The sequence below is a fragment of the Oreochromis niloticus genome, linkage group LG16 (assembly GCF_001858045.2).
Source record: "Oreochromis niloticus isolate F11D_XX linkage group LG16, O_niloticus_UMD_NMBU, whole genome shotgun sequence".
NCBI classification, from domain to species: Eukaryota; Metazoa; Chordata; class Actinopteri; order Cichliformes; family Cichlidae; genus Oreochromis; species Oreochromis niloticus.
In genome coordinates this window covers 23568068-23589603 of record NC_031987.2, presented here as the reverse complement: position 1 = coordinate 23589603, position 21536 = coordinate 23568068, and the positions used below count along the sequence as shown (strand labels likewise).

Genomic DNA, 21536 nt, shown 5'->3' with positions numbered 1-21536 from the left:
CTGAAGAAAGGGCAAAAACAAAATGCATGAGCAACTTTTCTTCAATGTCACTTGCGACCCAGCCTTCAACAGTCTCACTTCACCAACTTTACTCTTCCTGCAACGACTGAATACCAACTATATTCATATGCAAACAGTAATGACTCATAACTAGCAACTGTTAATGCATATTATGCACAGGTAAATCTGGCTTCACCCAAACTGTTAGACAACCACACTAACAGAAAAAATAAACGGTTTAGTCTTTTTATTTTCTCACACTTATGGAAAATTAAAGCAACAACAAAATGATCCAAGAGGTATTACAGTTTTCATGTTGGGACACATGCATAAACAAAAACAAAACTATAAGGCTTTTTAAATGAATATTTGTAGCTTCCCCATAACATTTAGTTGATGGCTTTATTAGAAAACCACGCAAAGAGCATAAAAAATTAATAGTGGTCACCCATTGGTGCCATACTTTGCAATTTTACATAATTTATTTCTAGGAAATACTTTATAGAAATGTAGAGAATGTGTTCTTCTTGGCTCCTGGGTGATCAAGTACAAAGCTTGGCTCACACGCAAAAACAGGATCTCTGTTGTAGAGACAGAGACGCCTGAAAAATAGGATGGACCAAATTTAAGACACGCAAGTAAAATGGAACATTTCCCCTCATTCGCTCGCTTTTACACACTACAAGACACACAAAATTTCCTGCCTGGCATTCTGCCTGTACGTTCTAGTTACAATATTCTTAGTTTACATAAAATCTATAGGAGCATTATAAAATATACATGATCTGAGAACTATAGAGGATGCAGAGGATGAGGCAATGGTCTCACAAGTAACCTACTGATGGATGCTGCCAATTAGCTGCCTCACACGGGGATCACACTTCAATATTATCACTACACAGAATGACACATAACTGGCTCAAGTGCTGATGAAGTTGAAAGTAGCTAGCAGAGCAGTTTCAGTAGCAGTTTTAGCGCCAATCTCTGAATGAGAACTCAGGAAGAGCAGTGCATAAAACAAAAAAAGATTTGTTTCACTGTTGTGCTATCATTCTGGTATTCTTTCATCCAAGTCTTCATGCTCGAGCAGGCAAAAACCCCCAAAACAGAATCCTGACCAACACCCAAATCTTTGAATTTCATCACACCTAACACACCACAGAAAAATTACTACTAGGCTGCTTTTGAAGTGCTTTTTCTTTCTCTGTGGGGTATATTCATCTTGAAAGCTCAGTGATAACCAGTCAAATCTGTCACCATCAACTTAGGTGAAGGATGAATAATTAACTCGTTTTTTTCCCTTAAAGCGTCCACACTGCTCACTGCTCATCTTTACTTTTCTCAAAACCTTTCTCCAGCCCCGTTGCCATGGTCGCAACCTCATAACAGTGCTCCGTCCTGGGTTCAGGCGAGTGGCCCACAGGGATGCAGTCGTAGCCTTTGCCTGCCGAGCTCATGCGCTTTCGGTTGCGTGCGCCTGGCTGATAGAGCTGCATGGCTGGACGGTCCTGCAGGGAGAAAAGAGCGCAGGGACATGGGAGAGACAAGTTTCATACGGTATGAATACACAATGCTATAGAATATACCTGCGCTTTTTCCTTGTCTTATAATGTTTATAGGTTACATACATAGAGTCCATTTGAACATTTTTTCAATGTTCTTTTTTTAAAATTTGAAGTTTTTTCTGAATGTGAAGAAGGAAGTGTAGTTTTGACTGAGAAACTGAAGTACACACTATATCGCAGCAACTTGATAACCACAAGATAGCCATGCCCACGCCACTTTATTATCATTGTTTTACTCTACTACTGTGCACGGGACCATGATTTGCACAGTTAACATCATGCTGCATTAAAAAGGGTTTGAAGGACCAGTACAGACTAGGAATTCATTAGCAAAGTTCAGTCATAAATTCAGGTGGGGCATATGTCATTTTTAAAATGGATTTCTTAACGATCAATTTTTTTTTCCCAGAAGAGGAGTCGCCCTCTGCTGACCATGAAAAAGAATGATGGTTACAGGCATTAACTTCTCACAGTCCAGGAAGCTACAGCCATCGTTACAGACACCCCAGACTAGACTTTCAGGAAAGAATAAAATTAGTGGAGAAAGTGCAACAGTGTTTACACTGAGCCTACCTACTATGTCTGCTGGTTACTTGCAATATGTGATTTCAATGGTTCACACTATGGGTGATTGGGGATAGTTACTGCAATCACCCATAGTGTGAACCATTGTAAAATACCATTCATCATTCAATTTCTACAAGGGATCTGCTTATTCATACACATCAAAGCGAGTTTACAGTTCTTTTGGATGAAACTGCTGCATATAAAGCTCTACTGAAGTATTTTGTGATTCCAGTGGGAGTTGCACAGAATCTGGTAAATTGCTTCAAACAATATGATATTAAAAATTTTTATTTTTGGGGTTGAAGACCTTGTGGCTGAAAAAGAACAAAAGCAAACAAAAATAAGTAGTGAATTTACAGCTGCTGGCATCATCTCTGCTTGAAGCCTGAGGCTGCACTAACTGACACCTAGCGCTAAACACAAATGAAGCTGTGAAACTGACAGCCTTCAAGCAACAGTGTGGGTTTCACAAGTCTGACAGTCTGGCAGGAGCAAAAAAAAGTTGAAAAACCCACTGATGATATCTCTGGTTATGATGCATTTAATAGTGTTTTCCCAGGCTTGCTTGCAAGGACCATGAGCTGGCCTACTATCAGATGGAGACAGTCACACATAAATCAATAACTGAAACAAGTCTACACCGTGATAGATGAACAAATTAGTGACGAACCAATCAGCGATCGCCTTCTCCCCATTCTCATGCTCACCTTCTCGCTCACCTTGTTTCGGAGGCGTTCCTTCCTGTTACCCAGGTCCTCTCTCTCCTCCTTTCCTATCTTGTCTCCACTGTCAGGACAGTAGGAATAGCCATGATGGTGTCCTTCTTTCTTTGCTCGGTCCTGGCAGTAGCCCTTCCCCCATTTGGTCTCATCCTTCCGCCGCATGAACTTGTCAAACTCATAGTGATGCCTCTGTCGTTTCCTCTCTTCATCTTTCCCACGGTGATCCTTATCTCTCTGCCTGCGCCCATGCTGTTCTCGCTGCTCCTTGTCACTCTCAGGCTGACCTCTAGTGGTCAGAATATAGATTGCAGAAACACCAGGTTAGACACCAGAATGCTAGTTGCAAAGGATTTGCATTATAAGAAATCATGGAAGCTTTTTTAAAGTATTTTTTTGTTTTTCTGCAATAACATTTGTAATTATTAACTGTATATTAATGCTACAAAGATCAATGATTGTCCATTAGAATACATAAAATATTGTGGATAATATGTTATGGTAAATTCAATCAAAATATTTACTGTATTGATTTATGTTTTGGTAAATACATATGTCTGAAAACTGTCCATAGGAGTGCCGTATTTTAACTAGTAGTGATCTAATTCTGTCAGCCGAAATCAAAACCAGTCAACATGACTTAATGATTTCACAGTCCTTACTTGTCTTTGGGGTCCTTTGACTTTATTTGTCCTCCGGTTTTCTCCCATTTGCCTCTGTCTGCCTCTCCAGTGTCACTCTTGTCCTTCATTCGGTCTGAATCCACATCATCATCCCGGTCACTCTTCTTAAGGAGCTGAAGGAGCACAAATAATACAGAAAAAAATCTACACGCCACTGCATGATCTAAACAACAAGGGTTATTTTAATGAGATTTTTATGCTGACTGGCTACCTTAATTTTAATGTCTTTGTCAGACAATTTCTTCTGCTTCTCTGCTTCTTTTCGCTTGCGTCTCTCCTCCTCCCGCCGCTTTCTCTTTTCCTCCTCCCTTTGCCGCTTCTTTTCAAGCTCTCTTCTTCTTCTCTCCTCTCTCTTTTCCTCTCGTATCCTCTGTCGAGGAAGATGGGACAGCTTGAAATAAATGTTTCACATTTCAAAAACACTTTGCAGATAGCTTCGCCTTCCTACCTGTTTCTCAATTTTCTTATTTTTGATGTACTCCAGCAGCGGTGTCGTCCGTTTGGCTAAAATCAAGAAACAAAAGAATCAATTAATCAATATATAAAAATCTGTGGTATGCTATGAGTAGGCAGATGGACAGATGAAAAAAAACTAATGTAGATATTTTACTGTACCTATTAGCTCTTTGGTCTTGGCCTCTATCTCTCCTAGCAGTGTCTCAGGGTTGGCCATAGACTTTTCCTCATCACAGGAGTAATTCTCCAAGAACCGCTTATATTCTGGATCTGAGCCAGAATGGAACAGATACTAAATCAACAAGTTCTGACCTAAATGTGTCCTATTTAAAACACTTTTGATTCTCTGAACATCCTAAACCCATGTAAGAATGACAAACTGTATTTAGGACAGCTTTAGAACAGGACAGACTCTAATGTATTTTACCTTCTTCAATGCTCCCAGCTTTGGCATCTTTTTTCTTTAGCTTCTTCTTGGAAATCTTTTGAAAGGGAGCAAACTCTACAACTGCAGGATACTCTTGGCCTGAATAAATATTGAAACAGAAAGCAGCCCATCACTGACAGACTAGCTATCAGATAGTAACAATGGCAACAAAAGTTTTAAAGCGACCTCTTTGCCCATAAAGATTATCCTGTAACCGTAAAGCAAACATGCTTTTATTTGCATTTAATATAGCAGAATAATGTGGCCCTGTGTGCCAACAGTGATGCAGTGGCAATAAAGTTAAAAAGTGTTAAAAGCAGGCAAGAAGTACCTTTGTTGTCTATGAAGACATAGCCATCAAATCGGTCCCTAAACAGCAGGATATCCTCAGGGTTTTTAAAATTGATATACGCTCTGGAGAACAGGTGGGGGTACAGGCTGTGAAGAGAAAACGGCACCCCAAAGTTTCATAAATACATTTGTAAGAAAACAGAATTTTAAATCACCTAGTTCAGAAAATATTAATACCTTTGATCTGCTGGGAAAAACTCAAAGTAGTCATAAGATGGGAGTGGACTCAATTGCTCTTCTAGCTGCTCCTTTGACAGGTTTGGTGGGAGCCTCCGAATCACCACCTATAAGCATGTTCGTATGTTTGTTATTTTTATTTAACATTTGTTTTACACAGAAATACAGTAATATAAATAAATCCATCAACTTTACAGAGGCACAACATATACATACCCCAAAGACCCCCTCCATATAAACTCATGTTGTTCAAAACTTGACACCAAAGATCTACTTGAGGCAAATGCGCAATCATTGAAACTATGAAATTATTAACTCAACAAAGAATTTAAACAGGCTCAAACACGATATAGTGATGTAATAAAACATTAGCAGTGATGGGAGTCAACACACTAAACAATTACTGAGTGTTTGCTGCAGCAATTCTTAGATTCAAAGAACACGGGAAGGATAATAAGGCCTAAAAGTGGGGTTACTGGGCATGCATGCTGAAAACAAGAAGTGTATCGGAGACAGTTTTGAGAATCATCAGCAGTCGTAATCTGCATTCCGTTGAACGTTACATGGGAATGTCATCATCAAATACCAACGAGAAGAGTCGTTACATGAAATGAAATCAGACTTAAACGTGACATGTAAGCTGAGAGGAGGCTGTAAGTGAGTGAATCCACGGGATTGTCGTGAATCCACTGCCTCAAACTCTCGTCGCTGTCCGCGGTGCTGAAACGATCCCTCCGCGTCTCCTCCATGACTGCCCCCCTCCAAGCAGCGTAAACAATGCGACACGGCTGAAAACCTCGGCTACCCACCTTTGTAAACACCTCTTTCTTCTCTTCTTTCTGCTTCGGGTTGCCAGAAGTGTTTTCCTGCTCTCTTGGGATGTCCCTAAACTGTATCTCGACGACGCTTTTCTCCTTGCCCGCGGTCATCTGGTCCTTTTCAGACCTCATCTCTCTCCATCTCCCTCCTCTTCGCCCGCGTTAAGCCACCGAGTGCTCGCGAGAATACAGTGATGTCGCGAGCAGACAGAGGCTTGAAAAGACAGCTTTGATATCCCGAAGGCCGAAAGAACACATACTAAACAATTTAATCAACAAACATTATTATCGCTTTTATAGCCTTTTTAAAGTCTCTCTCTCTCTCTCTCTCTGTTTTTAAGCGGTTTTATGGTTGTGTTGAAATTTACGTTGTTTCCCTGTATGGAGCTGTTGTTATAGCTCGATGAACAACTAAAATAAAATAAAATACATTTTAAAAAGTAAAAAAACAACAACAACAAAAAAACAACTAAAACAATACAAAATAAACAATTTTATAAATAAAAAGGGTAAACTATCCACTTGGCTGAAAAACGCATTTATTTAGTTTAAGCATCCATAATAGTCTAATCAGTACCGAAAAGTACGTCCTCCGTTGGATTTCCGCATAAAAATGGTTAGCAAAGAAACAGTTCTTGCAATAATTACACACTCCCACTCATGCAGTGTGTATGTAACTCTATAAGACAGGCTCTTTCGGTGTCACTGTGAGGATCCTGAGGTGGGCTTCATGCCGCACTGACTCGCAGACGATGAACTGCCCGCAAAACTCCACGATTCATGGCAGGAAGACTGGCTCGCTGACCGACCGTGGATGTCTCGACAGGGAACTGCAAAAAGGTCAACAAAACCATCTCATCACATTGGTCTCGGCATGGATAAACCTCACACTTTTTCAGACCTATTCAATAAACAAGTACTTTTGTTCTTTCCAAGTACAAACAAGTTTGTTTTTTTTCGTTAAGTCAGCACTGAACTTCAACCTATTTTAGGTTGCCAGCACACTCACCACTTAGGAAGGTTTCCTTGCTGCTTTTGGTCTCTGCACACAGCCGAGGTCCCTCTGGTGTCGACACTGAGCTCTTCATGCTGGGGACAAAAGTGGAGCAGGTGTCCAAGTCCCGGCAGACCTTATCATGGGTGTAAATGCCGGTCGACTTAGTTGGAGTGCAGCCCATCTCTCCACGCTCTCCATTGAACACAAGGACCCCTCGGTAAATAGCACAACCCTATCTGTCCTGTGGCTCTCAGAGAAGTGATGGAGACAAATTTGGTTTTTTCACTCGAGCTAGGAGATCCCACCCCTCTCCTTAACTGGAATAAGACACGTGAGAGGCTGCTCAATGCTGCAGGTTAGTTCACCCTACTGATCTGCAGCGGATTCCCGCCTTTCCAAGCAGCTTTTTAAAGTTTTAAACACTTCTCACCCACAATGGTTTTTGTTTTTTATTCCACAGAGCTAAACATATATCATTTGACTTTTTTTGTTCTGATGGAGAAAACAAAAGCTGTTGCTTTTTAGAGAAGTTACTAGAAAAACAAGCCAAATGTTTCCTACTTCTAATTTTGAAGTGATACCAGATACCAGGCAAACACCACCATTCTCATCTGTGAATGACAAGGTGTGAAAAACCACACAGTAAAATGAGTTTTGTTCTTTCAAATCTCTCTGTTTAGTGGTTCAGTTGAACACATTTATAAGCACACAATATTTCGTGTTAAGTTGCAAAGAACTCTCCTTTCAGCCACCAAACGTATAATCTACATTTCAGCTTCGACAACTTAGTAAACAAATGTGTAGAAAAAGAAAAATATTTAAAAACTTTCCATTATTATTCACCGAACCAACTGTGTTCAGCAGATTTTGGAAATCAATCACTAGTAATGATTAAAAAAAAGAAAGGATTAGGTGTTATTCAACATTTCTTTATTTCAAGATGAATGCATTGTTTCTTGAAAGAATAATCAAAACTGTTTCCCCCACCAAAAACTGCTTGTAGTTAGCTGGCTCTTTATTCAAGTTGAAAATCCACAGGTTAAGCATTGGGGGTGGGGGCGCTGCCACAGGAACTGTAGTCTTTAATTTATGATGTGAGGTGTGTGGCTTCTTTCCCCTGTTCATTCAAGTGTCATAGGAACACATGATCCCAGTGTCTTAACCCAAGGTCCAGTGCTGTGCCTTTGCTAGGCCAAGTACTAAGCACCTTAACCAAGGCATTCCCCTTTTAAAGTGCATTCATGCAAATGTAATAAGCAATACAGCAGGTGCCGTATCAGACTTAATCTATACTTACTCATGTTAATATTGTTCACAACTGCATCTTCTGTGTTTTGCTGCTTAGAGAAACAACCATACAATGCACAAGAAGGGGAAACCTCAGGAAGCCTTTGGTAAAGAGCAGGTGCTAAGGTTTTGTGTTGTCCTTGGGCATGGATATGTGAACCTGTGCCACCCTGTTGCCACGACAGTTCCACCTCGTGGCAGAGATCACGTGCTGGTGTCTGACAGGGTGTCTAACATCACGTCGCTCTCGTACATGTCACACTCCAGGGTTAACGAGAGCCGAAGCGGCGTCTCCAGCATCATCTTGTCCTGATTTGGGAGAGGCGTTTCCAAAGACATGATGCTAGTGTCTTCCAGTCTCGGAGTGGCCAGAAGGTCATCGGGCTCTGAGGTGTTCAGCATCTTCATCAGCGCTGGAGTGTTCAAGTTGCCTCGCACCTTGTCGTTGATGTCTGTGCCTTAGCAGAAACAAACAGGAAGACTTCATTTTCTGAGGCAGATATCACTCATGTAATTACAATTACGTAGACTTAAAAGGACAGTTAAAGCCCAAATCTATTTATTATAATTACCCCTTTAGCCTATAGTGCTATTAATTTATTGCTGCAGATAGCTTTGGATTTGACCGTTGAGCATTGATGACTCACATTAGTGAGTCAGTGGAGAATATTAGAGAAGACTATGCTTTTCTTCAGAAAGTCTTTTTGCAACCACAGGTAACGCCTCTAGACCGAGAAGCCTTGTTATTGTCTATGGTGGCAACACAAATACCAAGTTCCTAAGAAGGTGCCTAACAGAAAGGAACTGCCCTTTTAGATGATAAAAAAGGCAACTACAAATATTTTTACAGCTAAATTCTTTAACAATTTACTTTATATAAGACATAAGAAATTTGAAACTATTTTCCAAAATTGAAACTAACCTATATATGCATCTGTGTCACCGATGTACATCTCGATACAGTGGCCAAGCATCGTCACCGAGAAAGTGTCATCCCTTTTCAGTCCCAGTGCCTGCCAAAGAAAGACAAAAAAACCCCCAACAAACTACTTTAACCCTTTTTTAAATGATAAAAACAGATTGCTTTGACTATGCTTTATGTGCTAATAATACAATTAAGTGATTTTAATGGCTGCTAGTATTCTGGACAGCACACTCAACAACGAATAAAAAATTAAAATGGACATTTTCAAGCACTAAAATAAGAATTAAAACCAAACATTGATCAAAATCATGCATTATATCTGTGGCTTAAAAAAAACAAAACAAAGTCACTGCTAAATCAAAAATACCCCTCTGCATTGGGCAATATTATATTTTTTTAAGATGCAACTATTATATAGCTACTTTATCTTATTAACTTGTGATAGAAGTCACATTTTTGGAGCCAAGTCATTTTTAGTGTTAGTCATTTTATATTTTAAGTGAACCTGTAGGATATCTAGAGTGTGTACAATTTATGTCAGATTATTCTTGTGTACTTTTTTTGGTGTACGTGTTTGGTTAACAAAAAAAAAAAAAAAAAAAAAAAAAAAAAAAAAAGGCTCATAGGCTATACATTTTTTCCCTGTTTCCTACTAAAAATACTCCCTAAAATACCAGTAACACAGTAATCTTTGAAGAGATTCATTTTAGTAACTTTGTTTCAGACTGTTAAGAACCCACAGGAACTCCAACTCCCTGTGAGTGCCTCTTACTAAAAGACAAACAAGGAACAAAACCAACGGATCCCTTTAAAGTTTACCGTATGGAAGTAGTCAATAGCACTTTCAAAGTCACCCATGAGGCTGTGCACGTATCCTATCGCAGCATAGGTGGAGGCGTGCTGAGGGATCAACACCAGAGCTTGACGGTGGTACTCCAGAGCCTGGTCGTACTTTCTAAGGAAACAAACACGGCAACATGCAAAGCTGTTACTCACTGAGTGAGCCAAACATCATCAGCAGACTTTACATGTCATAAAGAGTGCATTTAAAATGATTACAAAACTTTCCATTTCTATGTTTGCTGATGGAATAACAACAGCTATATAATTTTCCAATTTATATGTAGCGAAATGAATCAGTAACTATAAAATCAACTTTGAGCGTATCATGTACCATGGCAATGAGACATAACACAGTCTGCAAATACAGTCTTGATGTAATTAAGTAGTACTTACTTCAGTTTCCGACATACATGGCCTAAGTTGTTTAACAGAGGCTCCCACTTGTCCACAGTAACCTTTAATTAAAAAAAAAAACAAAATTACAAAAATATTGCAAAGACTTACGTTTTCAAGACATGGATCACATTGATGGTATCAGTTAAAACAATCAGCTGTTACCTCATTCCCTATGGCTTTGATCTTCTCTAGTGCATCAAGAAACAACTTCTCTGCTGTCTTCCAGCTGAAACAGCAAAAATGTTCTTAGAGAGCAACTAAATAACTGTCTGCAAACTGTGTACTAATACATGACAACAGTGCACTCTATACATTAGGATTTACTCAAATTTGCATCTATTCATCTCTTATCAGGTTCCTATACTGTACTTAAATACCAAGACTGTATAAAAACCAAGATTGCATAAATGCAAACACACGTTATGCAACTACTTCCTCAAATGGCTACTTGAGGCTGGTTCCAAAATTGTGTCAGGGCCCAGTGATTTCCAACATTACAGATGAAACTCGCATGTTTACAGAACAAAAGGGCACAAGAAGTAATTTGTCCATAAACTCCCCCTTCATGACAACTGTACATGATTTAGACAACTTAGTTGCTGAAATGAACTAAAGCTTAAAATAATGCATAATCAAATGATATCTGTGTATGTGTGTACGTGTACACTTGGGTGCTCACAAAGGCAGCAAAACTTGGCAACTAGCTGCTAAATTTACCTCAATTAATTATCCTCTTGTTAAGTGACGTACCAAACCTGCTTACGGGCCCAAGCTCCTACTCTGTTCATTAAGGCTGTTGCCCTTTAAACGTGCTGTAATGCTTTATATCTTTGTTTTCTTTAATATAAACACCCCCTAAAAATAAGCTATGATCATTGTCAGCTATTAACGTGCATCATATTTTTAGGCTCGGTTTGAATGGGTAAATTAAGCTGAGGTTTAGCAATTTTCCAAAGGAAGTAATGCATAACACGCAGAACAATGTTGATGACTAACCTCGTGTGGATGGATCATTACAGATGTTCTGTTGACTGCAGTTTGTTTTAAGCATCTTTACCTGCCCTATGACTGCATTTTCTTTGCCCATCAGGAAACCTCACATTAACTTTTATTGAGGGAGAAAAAGTAAACGTTCATCCTCCATCATTACTTTGCTAATGTGTTTATAATATCCTAACTAGCTACATAGCTTTGTAGCTAGCTACCACCTAGCACAGCTTCAATATACAAACATGCTGTTGTTTAGTTTTCTGTCTTCATTCATGCCTGAAGGGATAGCAGACATGAATGAATTTAGATTTTTAGAAATCGCTCAATCAGAACATTGTATAATCATCTTTAGATGGAAACTAGTGAGCTAATTTTCTAATTGTTAAACTTCTTAAATCCCCTTTTTCATGGATGCTTGGATGTTAAGCTTTATCGTAACATGAACCATCAAAAGTCTGTACTTGGGTTTTTTCTGTGAGCTAAATTCTAGTAGTACCAAAATAAATAAAGTAAAAGCAAAGCTTGTGGCCAAAACGCCAAACTCCAGACCAACAGGAGACATGAGCGTAGTTACATCCATCCATTCTATACAGTTCATGATACCAATATCCATTTGCTGACGATAACATTTATTCTAAACATGTCCAACAAAAAGTTTGAGGGTGTTTGTGCCGTCATACTCACTCTCCATTTTGAAATGCAACCACTGCCACCTCGTGTATGACAAATGGGTCCTCTGGAGCAATGCTAAGAGCCTGGCTGAAAAAACGTTCCGCTAACTTGGAGTTGTTGGTTAATCCATACTCCAGCCCAATGTAGAGCATGGGCAAGTGACACCTGTGTAACAGAGTACAGGAAACATGAAAGCTGAATCTATCCTTATCTCATGTTTTACAAGTACGTCAATCTAATCCGAGCAAAGAATACTCAACAATAACATGACCTGACTTTTACATGTGACAGTATGTTGTGTTTCTTGGTCACCATTACAGTCTAGAAAGATTCAAGGAGTCAAAATAAAACAAAGCATGCACTTAAGCAGGAATGTGACAATGACCCAAAAACAACACCACAAACACAAATAAAAGGTTGTAAAAAATGGCTGCAGACATTTAAGCCAATATTTTTTTCTTGTCAATAGCAGGAAACGCTTTTATACTTCTGGCTCTCAGCATGTAATCTGGCAAAAATACAGCAAAAATATACGTATGATCAACAAAACCTGGATGGTATTATGCTTTGATACTACTGGTAATAGAGGTTTTTAAAGGACATGATAGAAACATTTACTCTTTTGTAGGTTTTAACAATATTCCTTACCAACCGCAGCTATTAAAAGACAAACATTTACATGCGTATGGATCATTCTCTGACACATCAATCATCAACCTACCCTTTCATCAGCTGAGCAGCAGTGAAGTAGGCAGCCATGGCTTGGTCATGCTCGCTCTCCACCGCAAAGGAATGCCCATAGGCAATCCATGCAGGGCCGTAAGTCCTCTCCAAGGTGGTGGCTTTGCTAATGGAGATGTACAACAGCAAATATGAGTGAACCAGAACACAAACTGTCAGTAACTTTCTTTTTGTTGTAACAAAAAGGATGGATTTCTATTTAAGAGGGAACATAAATACCTGAGGTATCGTCGAGCATGTTCGTTTTTATGGCCAACCATGAGATAGTAGCACCCCACAGCAAACCAAGACACCTGGTAAAAAGATTTTATTTAGTTGTCAGCAAAATAATTGGGGAAAAAATTCTTTAACACAGTAAAGCAGTATAACAGATCAAATAATGAAAAAAAAAACTTACTGGGTTGTTGGGATACAAGTCTACAAGTTTGTGGGAGAGGTAAAACAACTCTGCACGGACAAAAACAAAAACATCAAACTGATCTTCAGGGCAACCAAACTAAACACGCTGTATGAATAAATCAGTTTATATATTTTACCATTTGCTTTTCCAAGCTCCACCAGTGTTCCTATATGGACTGGCAAACAGCTGGCGTGGAAGGGGTCTTTAACCATTACCCTGTAATCAAAACAGGTGTACTTCAGGTACGTCACCAAAATCAGACGTCATAAAAAATGTATTTGCAAGTCATTCATAAATCTAAATGTATACAAATATAATCTAGTGTACTTAAAGGAGCAAAATCTACAGCTAGATTTCATTTTCTTAGATTCTACAGTGGCAGTGAGTCTGCTACTACTAAATGAAAACCCTGGGACACCTACATTGATGTGAGTTTGTAGCACATCTTGAAATCACAGTTATAATAATGCCTTTCAGCAAGAGACACGACTACATCCAAGTTGTCCTGAAGACCATTGACCATCTCTGGCACCACTAAATCACTGGGCTTGTTATACTGCAGAGGAAAGCAGAGAGAGCATGTGGCAAATTCATGTCTGTGAAAGCACATAGCAAGGTTAAAATGTGAGATGGTGTGAAAACAGACAAAACCAGCACACAGCAACAACAGAGAGCACAGTCACTCTACACACTCATGCTTATAATAACTCCATAGAGATCATTTTTCCATAATTTGTCATCAGCAATGGCAAACCAGTGAGCTGATATCACAAAGAATATCCTTAATCATAAATTCACTGTTAGCGTTGGGCCTTTGGTTGCAATCCTTGAGAAGAGGAAAAAAAAAAAATATCCCCAACTTTATAAATTCACAGTTAAAAATCCAGTTGTTAAACTAAATGCATAACCCCCTACCTTCTTTAATTTATTCTCAAAAAGGAAGTGTAACAGCTCCTGCTCTTCCTCAGTACACTGTTGCCTCAGAGGAAGGGAGTCGAGGAACTCCTTCTCTGTTGAAGGATGAGAACGTACAGCGTTATTATAAATTACTGGAATTATTATGGCATTTATGCGCACAAAATGAAATTCTTAGTGCACACGCTGGCCACAGAGTCTCACCTTCCTGTGCAGTCAACATGTGGTGGGACGTTAAAAGGTCAAAGGCTTCAAAGCAGTACACATCCAGTTTCAAGGCCTCTTTGTAGCTGGAGGTGGCCAGTGGCCTGTTATCCATGGCATCATAGATCTTACCCCGCAGGAGGCAGATGGAGCTGCTGATCTGAAACGTTTCATTGGGAGCAAAGATGAATAGAAAGAAAGGGAGAGTCCGTGACACTGCACAGAAATTCATAGAGTGTTAATACTCCATACATAACGACACTGAACAGCATTTTGAGATAATTCTCACATCCTGAAAGAAAGGACAATTTATGCTATTTCTCCACCCACAGACTTTGTGTGGATTGCACAGAGACATCACTGGTACAAGGGGTCCCTCATGCCTCAATACGAGTTTGAAGACCTTTATAATTCTTAATTTGTTTGAAGTGTGGGTGCTCACCAGTTGTTGAGAAATTATTCTGGAACTTGAGCATAAATAACTGTTTTTTAAAAGAGACCACAAAGTTTACCAATCTCACGTCCAAAGGAAGAGAGTTACAGAGTCTGGGGGACATAATGACCATTGTTTGTGCTAACATGGTTCAACCCTTCCCAAACGCTTCTTTCATTGCACATGAAAATGGTTCTCGCTAAAGGTAGAAACAGAAAATCTGTTACACAAAAGGTACAAAAATACTGTTAAGTATAAACAAGCTGTGCAGACATAAGAGAAGATACTATCAGCTGGTGATGTGCAAACCAAAAGTGAGCAAATGACTCAACTGAGCACCGCTCGCTGCACTCACTAGTTGTACTCAATAACACAGGAAGAGCAAACGATTAATGGAAATTTCTGACATGTTTACATGGTTGGAAAGAAGAGCAACCCAAGATACACTCGCAGATAGAAAATATTTTTCATTTTCAGTTCCTGGAGAGTTACAAGGCCCGATTCTGTTCGTTAAATTAAATTGTTAAGCAGTTATTTCACTTTTACTTAAACTGGATATGAAACTCTACATGTATTAAGGTAATTTCCACCATGGAGCCGTGCTCTAATTGACTGTCACAAATCTAACACTGTCTGTGAAGCTGGAATTACACAAAATAAGTGTTTAAAGTTAAAAGTGACTGTTTTTAGAGCATGTCTAGCACCATCTCGTCCAGTACAGACTGGGACTTCACTAGGTTGATTGCTGCTAACAGACTTACATTAGTTCATATTAGCTGAATAGTGACAGAAACAATATCTCAGTGGAAAACAAAGCTAAAACTAAAAAGCAGTCTCAAGGTGTCATTTTTTATGGCCCCTGGCTGAAACAATTATATTCATGTTAAAAAACCAAAGCTATACTGCTTACTGTCACTCTGTGTCTCTTAAGCATCAAGCGGTTTCTCGTTGTTGGCTAGTTGTTAAATACTTTTGTAAATGATGTCTGTGCGAAGGAGAGCGTGCTTGAGTCAGGTGCTCCAGCAGTTCAACAGACTGACAAGCTGAAGTTGACGCTGTCTCCTCTGCATTTGATTTTCCCTCGTGAGGTCATGTGAAAAGACCACCGCACGCAATCAGCTGGCAGAGCATGTCCACAGGATGCAATCAGCACTATTTTAAACAATAATCTAACACTCAGTTATCTCAACGTTAAGTGTCTTTTTCTAAGCATACCCAAACAGTTTATAATATAACTGGTTACTACATGTGATCAGGCCACAAACATAACACTAAGTCAGTATTGTGCAATATTGTCTACAGCTAAAAAGTAAGGGGCTTTACGAAAATTCCTCAAGTCCTCAACAAGATCAACTATCTTCTTACTGTTTTGTATGTTTGTATGCAACCCCATCTCCTCCCTAACAGGTGGGCCAATCTGAATGAAAGTTTACAAGAACATCGTCACACATTCAGAAATTAACTACACTAAGCGGTGCAAGACCAAAGCCAAGAAGATTATGAAGGATCTCTCCCATCCCAACAATGGACTCTTCTCACTGTTGAGGTCTGGGAAGCGCTTCCGCTCCCCTAAGGCCAAAACAGAGAGAATGAGGAGGAGCTTCTTCCCTCCGGCTATTCGGTCCCTGAACCAGGTGTAGGACTGGACTGACTCACTCTCATTACTACACATCAGTAACTGTTTATTCCACTGTATACTGTTACTCTGCACATTGTTTACTAGCACACTCTCAACTTGCACAGTTTATTTGCACACTTTTATAATTTCTTAAATTTGTTTAATTGCACATTCTATTTGTGTTTTTTAATTTATATTTTTTACCTTCAATTTTACTGTAAATGTTTTAAATTTTAATCTGTAAATTATCTAAATTTCTTGCTAGTTTAGTTTTATGTTTACTTTTATATCTATGTTTAGTTTTTTTATGGTCAGGCATTGGACAGCAACAAGCATTTCACTGCATGTCGTACTATGTATGATTGTGTATGTGACAAATAAAATTTGAATTTGAATTTAACTAAACTGTAAACTAATTAACATGTACATTTGAAAAACTTTTTTATTATAAATCCAAGTTATTTTAATTTTCATATCTGTCTTCTCCCTGCGAATGTAATGCCATGTTCTCAATTTGTTTGTTTCATGTGTCACATTCAGTGTATATCGCCTGTAAAATTTGTAATCTACGATGGAATTTTTTTGACTCACCAATAAATACAGAATAAAGAATTTTAAAAAAAGCACTGCAGCCCAATATCATAGTATGATGTAAACAGATGGCATATCCTCCAAAGCTACCATACAAGATGGTTTAATCATTTAAAAATATAACTCATTAAACATAAACACCACATGGCAACCCAGACTTACAGAAGCAGGGGACATGTCCCAATCCTTGGTTGATTCTGATGTCTCACTGTCTTCCTTTCCACTCCTGTCCAAAAGCTTTTTGCTTGCTGGCTCTTCTGCATCTAAGATATCCAAGGCCTGCTGGAACTCTTTGGCAGCATACTAGAAAAAGCAGAAACAAATAAAAAGCATTAAAAATGACAGATCTAACCGATTATCTGCAATTTAGAAGATTGCAGAAAAGGCTCTAACAACTGCCATGTTGTGCATCTTCCATTTACTTACATGACACCTTGCAGCAAGATACTGACAAGCTCCGTACAGCTGTTCAAGAGAAGACAAGAGATGTTTAAAACTTCAGTCTGACATTATGCTGCTGACTTTTTTGTGGCAAGCAGTTTAACTCTAACACACACCACTCCCGTAATAAACACGGTTATAAAGGCAATCACCCACTTTTCAACACTCACGCAACGCACCTTGTCAAGTTTACGTGAACGGAGGGCATGGGAGGCTCTGTGGTACTGTGAGGTCAGATAAAGGCACTGAGCAAGCCAGTAAATATCCTGGGGGTCTTCTGTATGTAAACAAAGTCGATAGGGTTATCAGTTTTTGAGGTTAGGAAGTCATCGCTGGCAGGTTTCACACCACTGAAGCTGTGCTAGGATGCTAATCTGTTATCCGCCTATACCGCTAGTAAAACTTTCTTTCAGCTGTAACGCAACAGGAAAACGTAACCACTTCCCATGAAGCACCACACACACCATCATTAGTTTTGCTGATGAAGATGACAGACTGATAGGTTAAGTAATGCTACTCTAATAGACAGACTAGAACTACCGTAATTTACTCACCGTGAGAGAGAGATGCTATCTTGTCGGCCCAAAACAGAGCACTCTGGTACTGTTGCTGTAAACAAACACATAAAGGCACCGCATCAGTCTCCAAATTATATGTCAAGCTGCTCACTAGCTGTTATTTGTTAAAGAGGAATACAGCAAGGGTTTGTTACCACTGACACCAAGCGTGCTAAAAAAAAAAAGCTAGCGTGAGCTAGCAACACAGAAACTAAGATTTTTCCTACCTGATCGATGTATTGCCGCACTCGCTTTCTGAGTCTGTCGAGGTTCATTTTGACTTTTTAAAAGTGTACTGTCAAAAGTTCTGACTATCAAAAGTGTGTCATTCTAAGAAACAGAGGAAGCTATGCACTAAAACACTACGTGAGATCTCGCTAGCTGCGTAAAATCAAACCCGCGGCTTCTTTCTGCAATGAGTGCTCCGCTAAACCGTTCCGTAAGGAAACTACGTCGTGATAGAAAGTTCCACGTTGACTCTCCTGGCCCCCCTGGCCGCCTAACGATAACAATTTAAATAATAATAATAATAATAATAATAATAATAATAATAATAATAATATTATTATTATTATTATTATAATAAATGTTATTTCAGTGTATTTCCCCTGTTTTTATTTGTCATCACATTAACAACAGTGAAGACAGACACAACAGGAACACTTTTCATCTTACAGCAGTTAAATAAACACAATACATGGATAATAAATAGAATAAATCGGCAGAATGGTATATGGATAAAAGAGAAATACATTTTAAACACTAATGACAAAAAAATATCTTAATAATGTAAGAAGTATTCTGAAAGTCAAAAAAAAATAATAGAATGAAGTCAGAATAAAATGAAATACAAATAAAGTAACAATATGAAAAAAGGAAAAAGAAAACTGCATTTAAAATTACTTACCTAAACACAGAATAACAAATACTGCACGGCATTAACATTTTTCCTGTTTTTACTTTTAGGTTTATTAGGAATCCTTGGCATTTTAAATACATCAAAAACATGTGACTTTTCAACGGAATGACTGCTTTTATTTATTTAGGACCTGGATTCTTGGGTGTATCTTGTGATTTCTTTCTTTCATTCCTTTTCTCATTTGGTAGTGCATTTGGTTTAAAGTTATCTGTGTTCCTGCATCCTCTTCCTTGTTGCTCGTTTTTCTTCTTTTGTTTTGCACCACATTTCCTGCTTACCTTGCTGCTTTTTTCTTGTCCCTAGCAGTGACACATAAAATCAGGTGTTCACATTTTTATCTGATTTGTACATATAATGTGAAACAAAAGCATATAGAGCATAGAAGTTAAGGAATGCAATGCAGCTTTAATACACACAAGAAAGAAAGAAAAGGACACCTTTTGCTGATTTGCTCTGTCACGAGGATAGTGACTAATTCTTTCCATCACTTCGGTAGTTTTGAGCCAATCCTCGTGCCAAGCCCTCACACTATAGAAAGGTTTGCACTGGCTCAGTTTAACCTGGATCTTTTGATTCTCTTGGGCAATTCTGAGCATTTCCATCTGCTGCTTTTTTTCCCCAAGGCTATATTGAAGAGAAAGAAAGCACAATTAAGCTGCCTTATTTCTTTGAAAACCCTATTGTTCTGACACGGTTATTACAAAACTTAACTGACCTTTTCTTTTCATAGAAATTCCAGTTGTCGATTTTTCCAGGTGTGCTCATAATATATGATATTTTCTCTCTAAGCCTATCGTTTTCTCTCTGAATCTCCAGCGTCCTCAGCGATTCAGTCTTAATTCAACAAAATGTGATTAGAAACAGTCACATTTACAGGACGTCATTCTAACTACATGTTTGTAAAAAGAGTGTTTTAGTCACTCTATAACATTGTTATCACATTGGATCACTTCAGGCTTCACAATACTATATTCTACACTGACTGGAGGTAAAAATAATTTTGTGTAATTCTAATGATTAATTTAAATTTCTCATGTTTTCTCACTCAAAGGACAACCTTGCGATTCTTCTGCTTGGGAGTGAGGTAACTATATGTCTTTGGTGGACCCGTGTTTACCACTGGTTTTGCTGTCATCACCTTGGGGGAAAAAAACACATACATGTCTGTCTGAGGCGGTAAACCGTGATTATCCTGACTTTAAAACAACTGTATAAAACAAAAAGGTAGATTAGTTCGTGACAAAAAAACCAACCTAAGTTCAAGACATTTAGAATATGGGCAAACAGGGAAAACGATGGCAAATGTTTTTTTAAAAATTGTAAAAATCAAAGACTTTTCTCCTAACTCTTTTTCTGTGCATGTCGTACGCAGCCTTGTCCCATTTCTCCTGCAGGTATTTGCTTGCAGTGGGACGCAGGGGCACTGCTAAGGGATGCAGCGACAGCTTCCTGTAAAGAGAAAACAGAAAAAAAGCTGGAAAAAACAAGCCCTTTACACTCAGCAGAAAACAAACAGGTTCACACATTTTAATGATGCATTATGAAAAAGAAGAAAACTATAACAACCACAATCCACATGGGGATTGTTTTAAAATTGCACAAGATTATTTAAAATAGAGTATCAGAATCAGAATCAGAATACTTTATTGATCCCTAGGGAAATGATGTGGGTTACGGTTGCTCCAGTCCAGTAACATTGAGAAAAACAAAAGCAAAAACAAAAACAGACCAGACTATTAGCAATACAATATGTTAAGATATAAGGAATAGCACAATATAAGGAATAGCACAATAAAAGTATGGGCAAATTATGCAAGAATAACAAGCTCTGGGATGCCCTGTCCAGATCAGGGGTGCTTCTTTTTTCCAGTACCTATAACTTGGCCATCTCCATCTGTCTTATACACCTGCTCTATGTGGCAGGTATGTGTTTCTGTTTCATGGACTGTATGTTTATTTATGAGTGCTTTAGATTAACTTATTTGTATCCAGTTCCAGCCATGTAAACTAAGTGAATCCCCGCAAAGGTTCATGGTCCCTGGAAAGTTTCTGCAGGCTAATGCAAAGAGGACAGCTTTGCTGAATAAATAAAGCAGTAGGGCCTATGTCTACAGAGGGGACTTTTTTCCCCCCTAAATTGTCCAGCATCTCTTAATCCAAATAAACGACGGACAGTTTGTTAACAGGCTGCATTAACAGTTGGCGCCAGTGCCAATAAATCAATTAGCGTAAATACTATGATTGCAAACTCGGTCCCTCCGGGCTCCCTGCCTCACCTTGCAGTCTGTGGTTGCCCTGCTTTCTTGATTTCTTTACTCATCTTTCCGAGAGCACGCTGAACCGTCCGCGCGGACTAAAGCTCAGAAAACTGCAGTGTGTTTTGTGCCAGTCATACACGGTTGCCATGACAGCAGAGCGAGAGAGCGGAGATGAATGGTTTCAAACGATGCGCCTGTTTGGTTTGTTCCACACAGAGAAACACATACAGCCACAGAGATAGGCTAATTAGCGAGCAGACTGTGGAGCGAGTGGCTGTAAAATGAGCCGCCGTGTGAAGACGCATTTACACGTAGTTCAAAGCTGAAAATGAGGAAAATGAGCTAGAATATAAACTGCTTTTATTTTTTTTTTCTAGTTTAGTTTATCGACTTTTACAAAGTTAAACAAATAAATAAATAAAGTCTGACACTTACTGTTTCTGGCTAGACATTATATCCACTAATCACTTTGATATCTTCATCTTTTACAGCATCAGTGGAATTAATTTAACCAAATGTAGAATGAATTTATAAGCCGTAAGGACACAGTATACATCTTTTGTATTTTAAGTGCATACAGTCAATA

At 38.8% G+C, this 21536-nt stretch overlaps 3 protein-coding genes across 5 annotated transcripts; all 3 read right to left on the bottom strand.

Annotated features, from left to right (window-relative positions):
* Positions 1 to 232: 232 nt before the first annotated feature.
* On the bottom strand, positions 233 to 5962 carry upf3a (UPF3A regulator of nonsense mediated mRNA decay). 2 transcript variants are annotated; one of them, XM_013275292.3, is made up of 10 exons: positions 5755 to 5962; positions 4946 to 5052; positions 4749 to 4855; positions 4418 to 4516; positions 4150 to 4260; positions 3983 to 4038; positions 3746 to 3904; positions 3514 to 3647; positions 2840 to 3140; positions 233 to 1508 (listed from the first exon to the last, which is right to left on the bottom strand). In XM_013275292.3, exons 1-10 carry the CDS (start codon positions 5893 to 5895, stop codon positions 1320 to 1322), a joined length of 1404 nt encoding a protein of 467 aa, XP_013130746.1. In that variant the 5' UTR covers positions 5896 to 5962; the 3' UTR covers positions 233 to 1319. The 2 variants fall into 2 exon arrangements, with proteins under 2 accessions (XP_013130746.1, XP_005475492.1); XM_005475435.4 differs by having other exon boundaries at positions 2852 to 3140; positions 5755 to 5961.
* A 1706-nt stretch (positions 5963 to 7668) lies between these two features.
* Positions 7669 to 18228, bottom strand: cdc16 (cell division cycle 16 homolog (S. cerevisiae)). Its single transcript, XM_003451550.5, has 18 exons — positions 18001 to 18228; positions 17771 to 17825; positions 17396 to 17493; positions 17202 to 17240; positions 16938 to 17078; positions 14134 to 14293; positions 13930 to 14024; positions 13437 to 13570; positions 13151 to 13230; positions 13012 to 13061; positions 12834 to 12907; positions 12595 to 12720; positions 11886 to 12038; positions 10374 to 10437; positions 10209 to 10270; positions 9792 to 9927; positions 8970 to 9060; positions 7669 to 8505 (listed from the first exon to the last, which is right to left on the bottom strand). The coding sequence occupies exons 1-18, from the start codon at positions 18046 to 18048 to the stop codon at positions 8252 to 8254; spliced, it is 1860 nt and encodes a 619-aa protein (XP_003451598.1). The 5' UTR covers positions 18049 to 18228; the 3' UTR covers positions 7669 to 8251.
* Positions 18229 to 18791: 563 nt separating this feature from the next.
* On the bottom strand, positions 18792 to 21123 carry cfap97d2 (CFAP97 domain containing 2). Of its 2 annotated transcripts, none has more exons than XR_269935.4 (6): positions 20969 to 21123; positions 20039 to 20141; positions 19738 to 19830; positions 19408 to 19526; positions 19130 to 19316; positions 18792 to 18991 (listed from the first exon to the last, which is right to left on the bottom strand). XR_269935.4 is itself a non-coding variant. In XM_003451586.5 (6 exons), the coding sequence occupies exons 1-6, from the start codon at positions 21010 to 21012 to the stop codon at positions 18812 to 18814; spliced, it is 714 nt and encodes a 237-aa protein (XP_003451634.1). In that variant the 5' UTR covers positions 21013 to 21123; the 3' UTR covers positions 18792 to 18811. The 2 variants fall into 2 exon arrangements, 1 of the variants encoding a protein (XP_003451634.1); XM_003451586.5 differs by having other exon boundaries at positions 19750 to 19830.
* Positions 21124 to 21536: the final 413 nt, after the last annotated feature.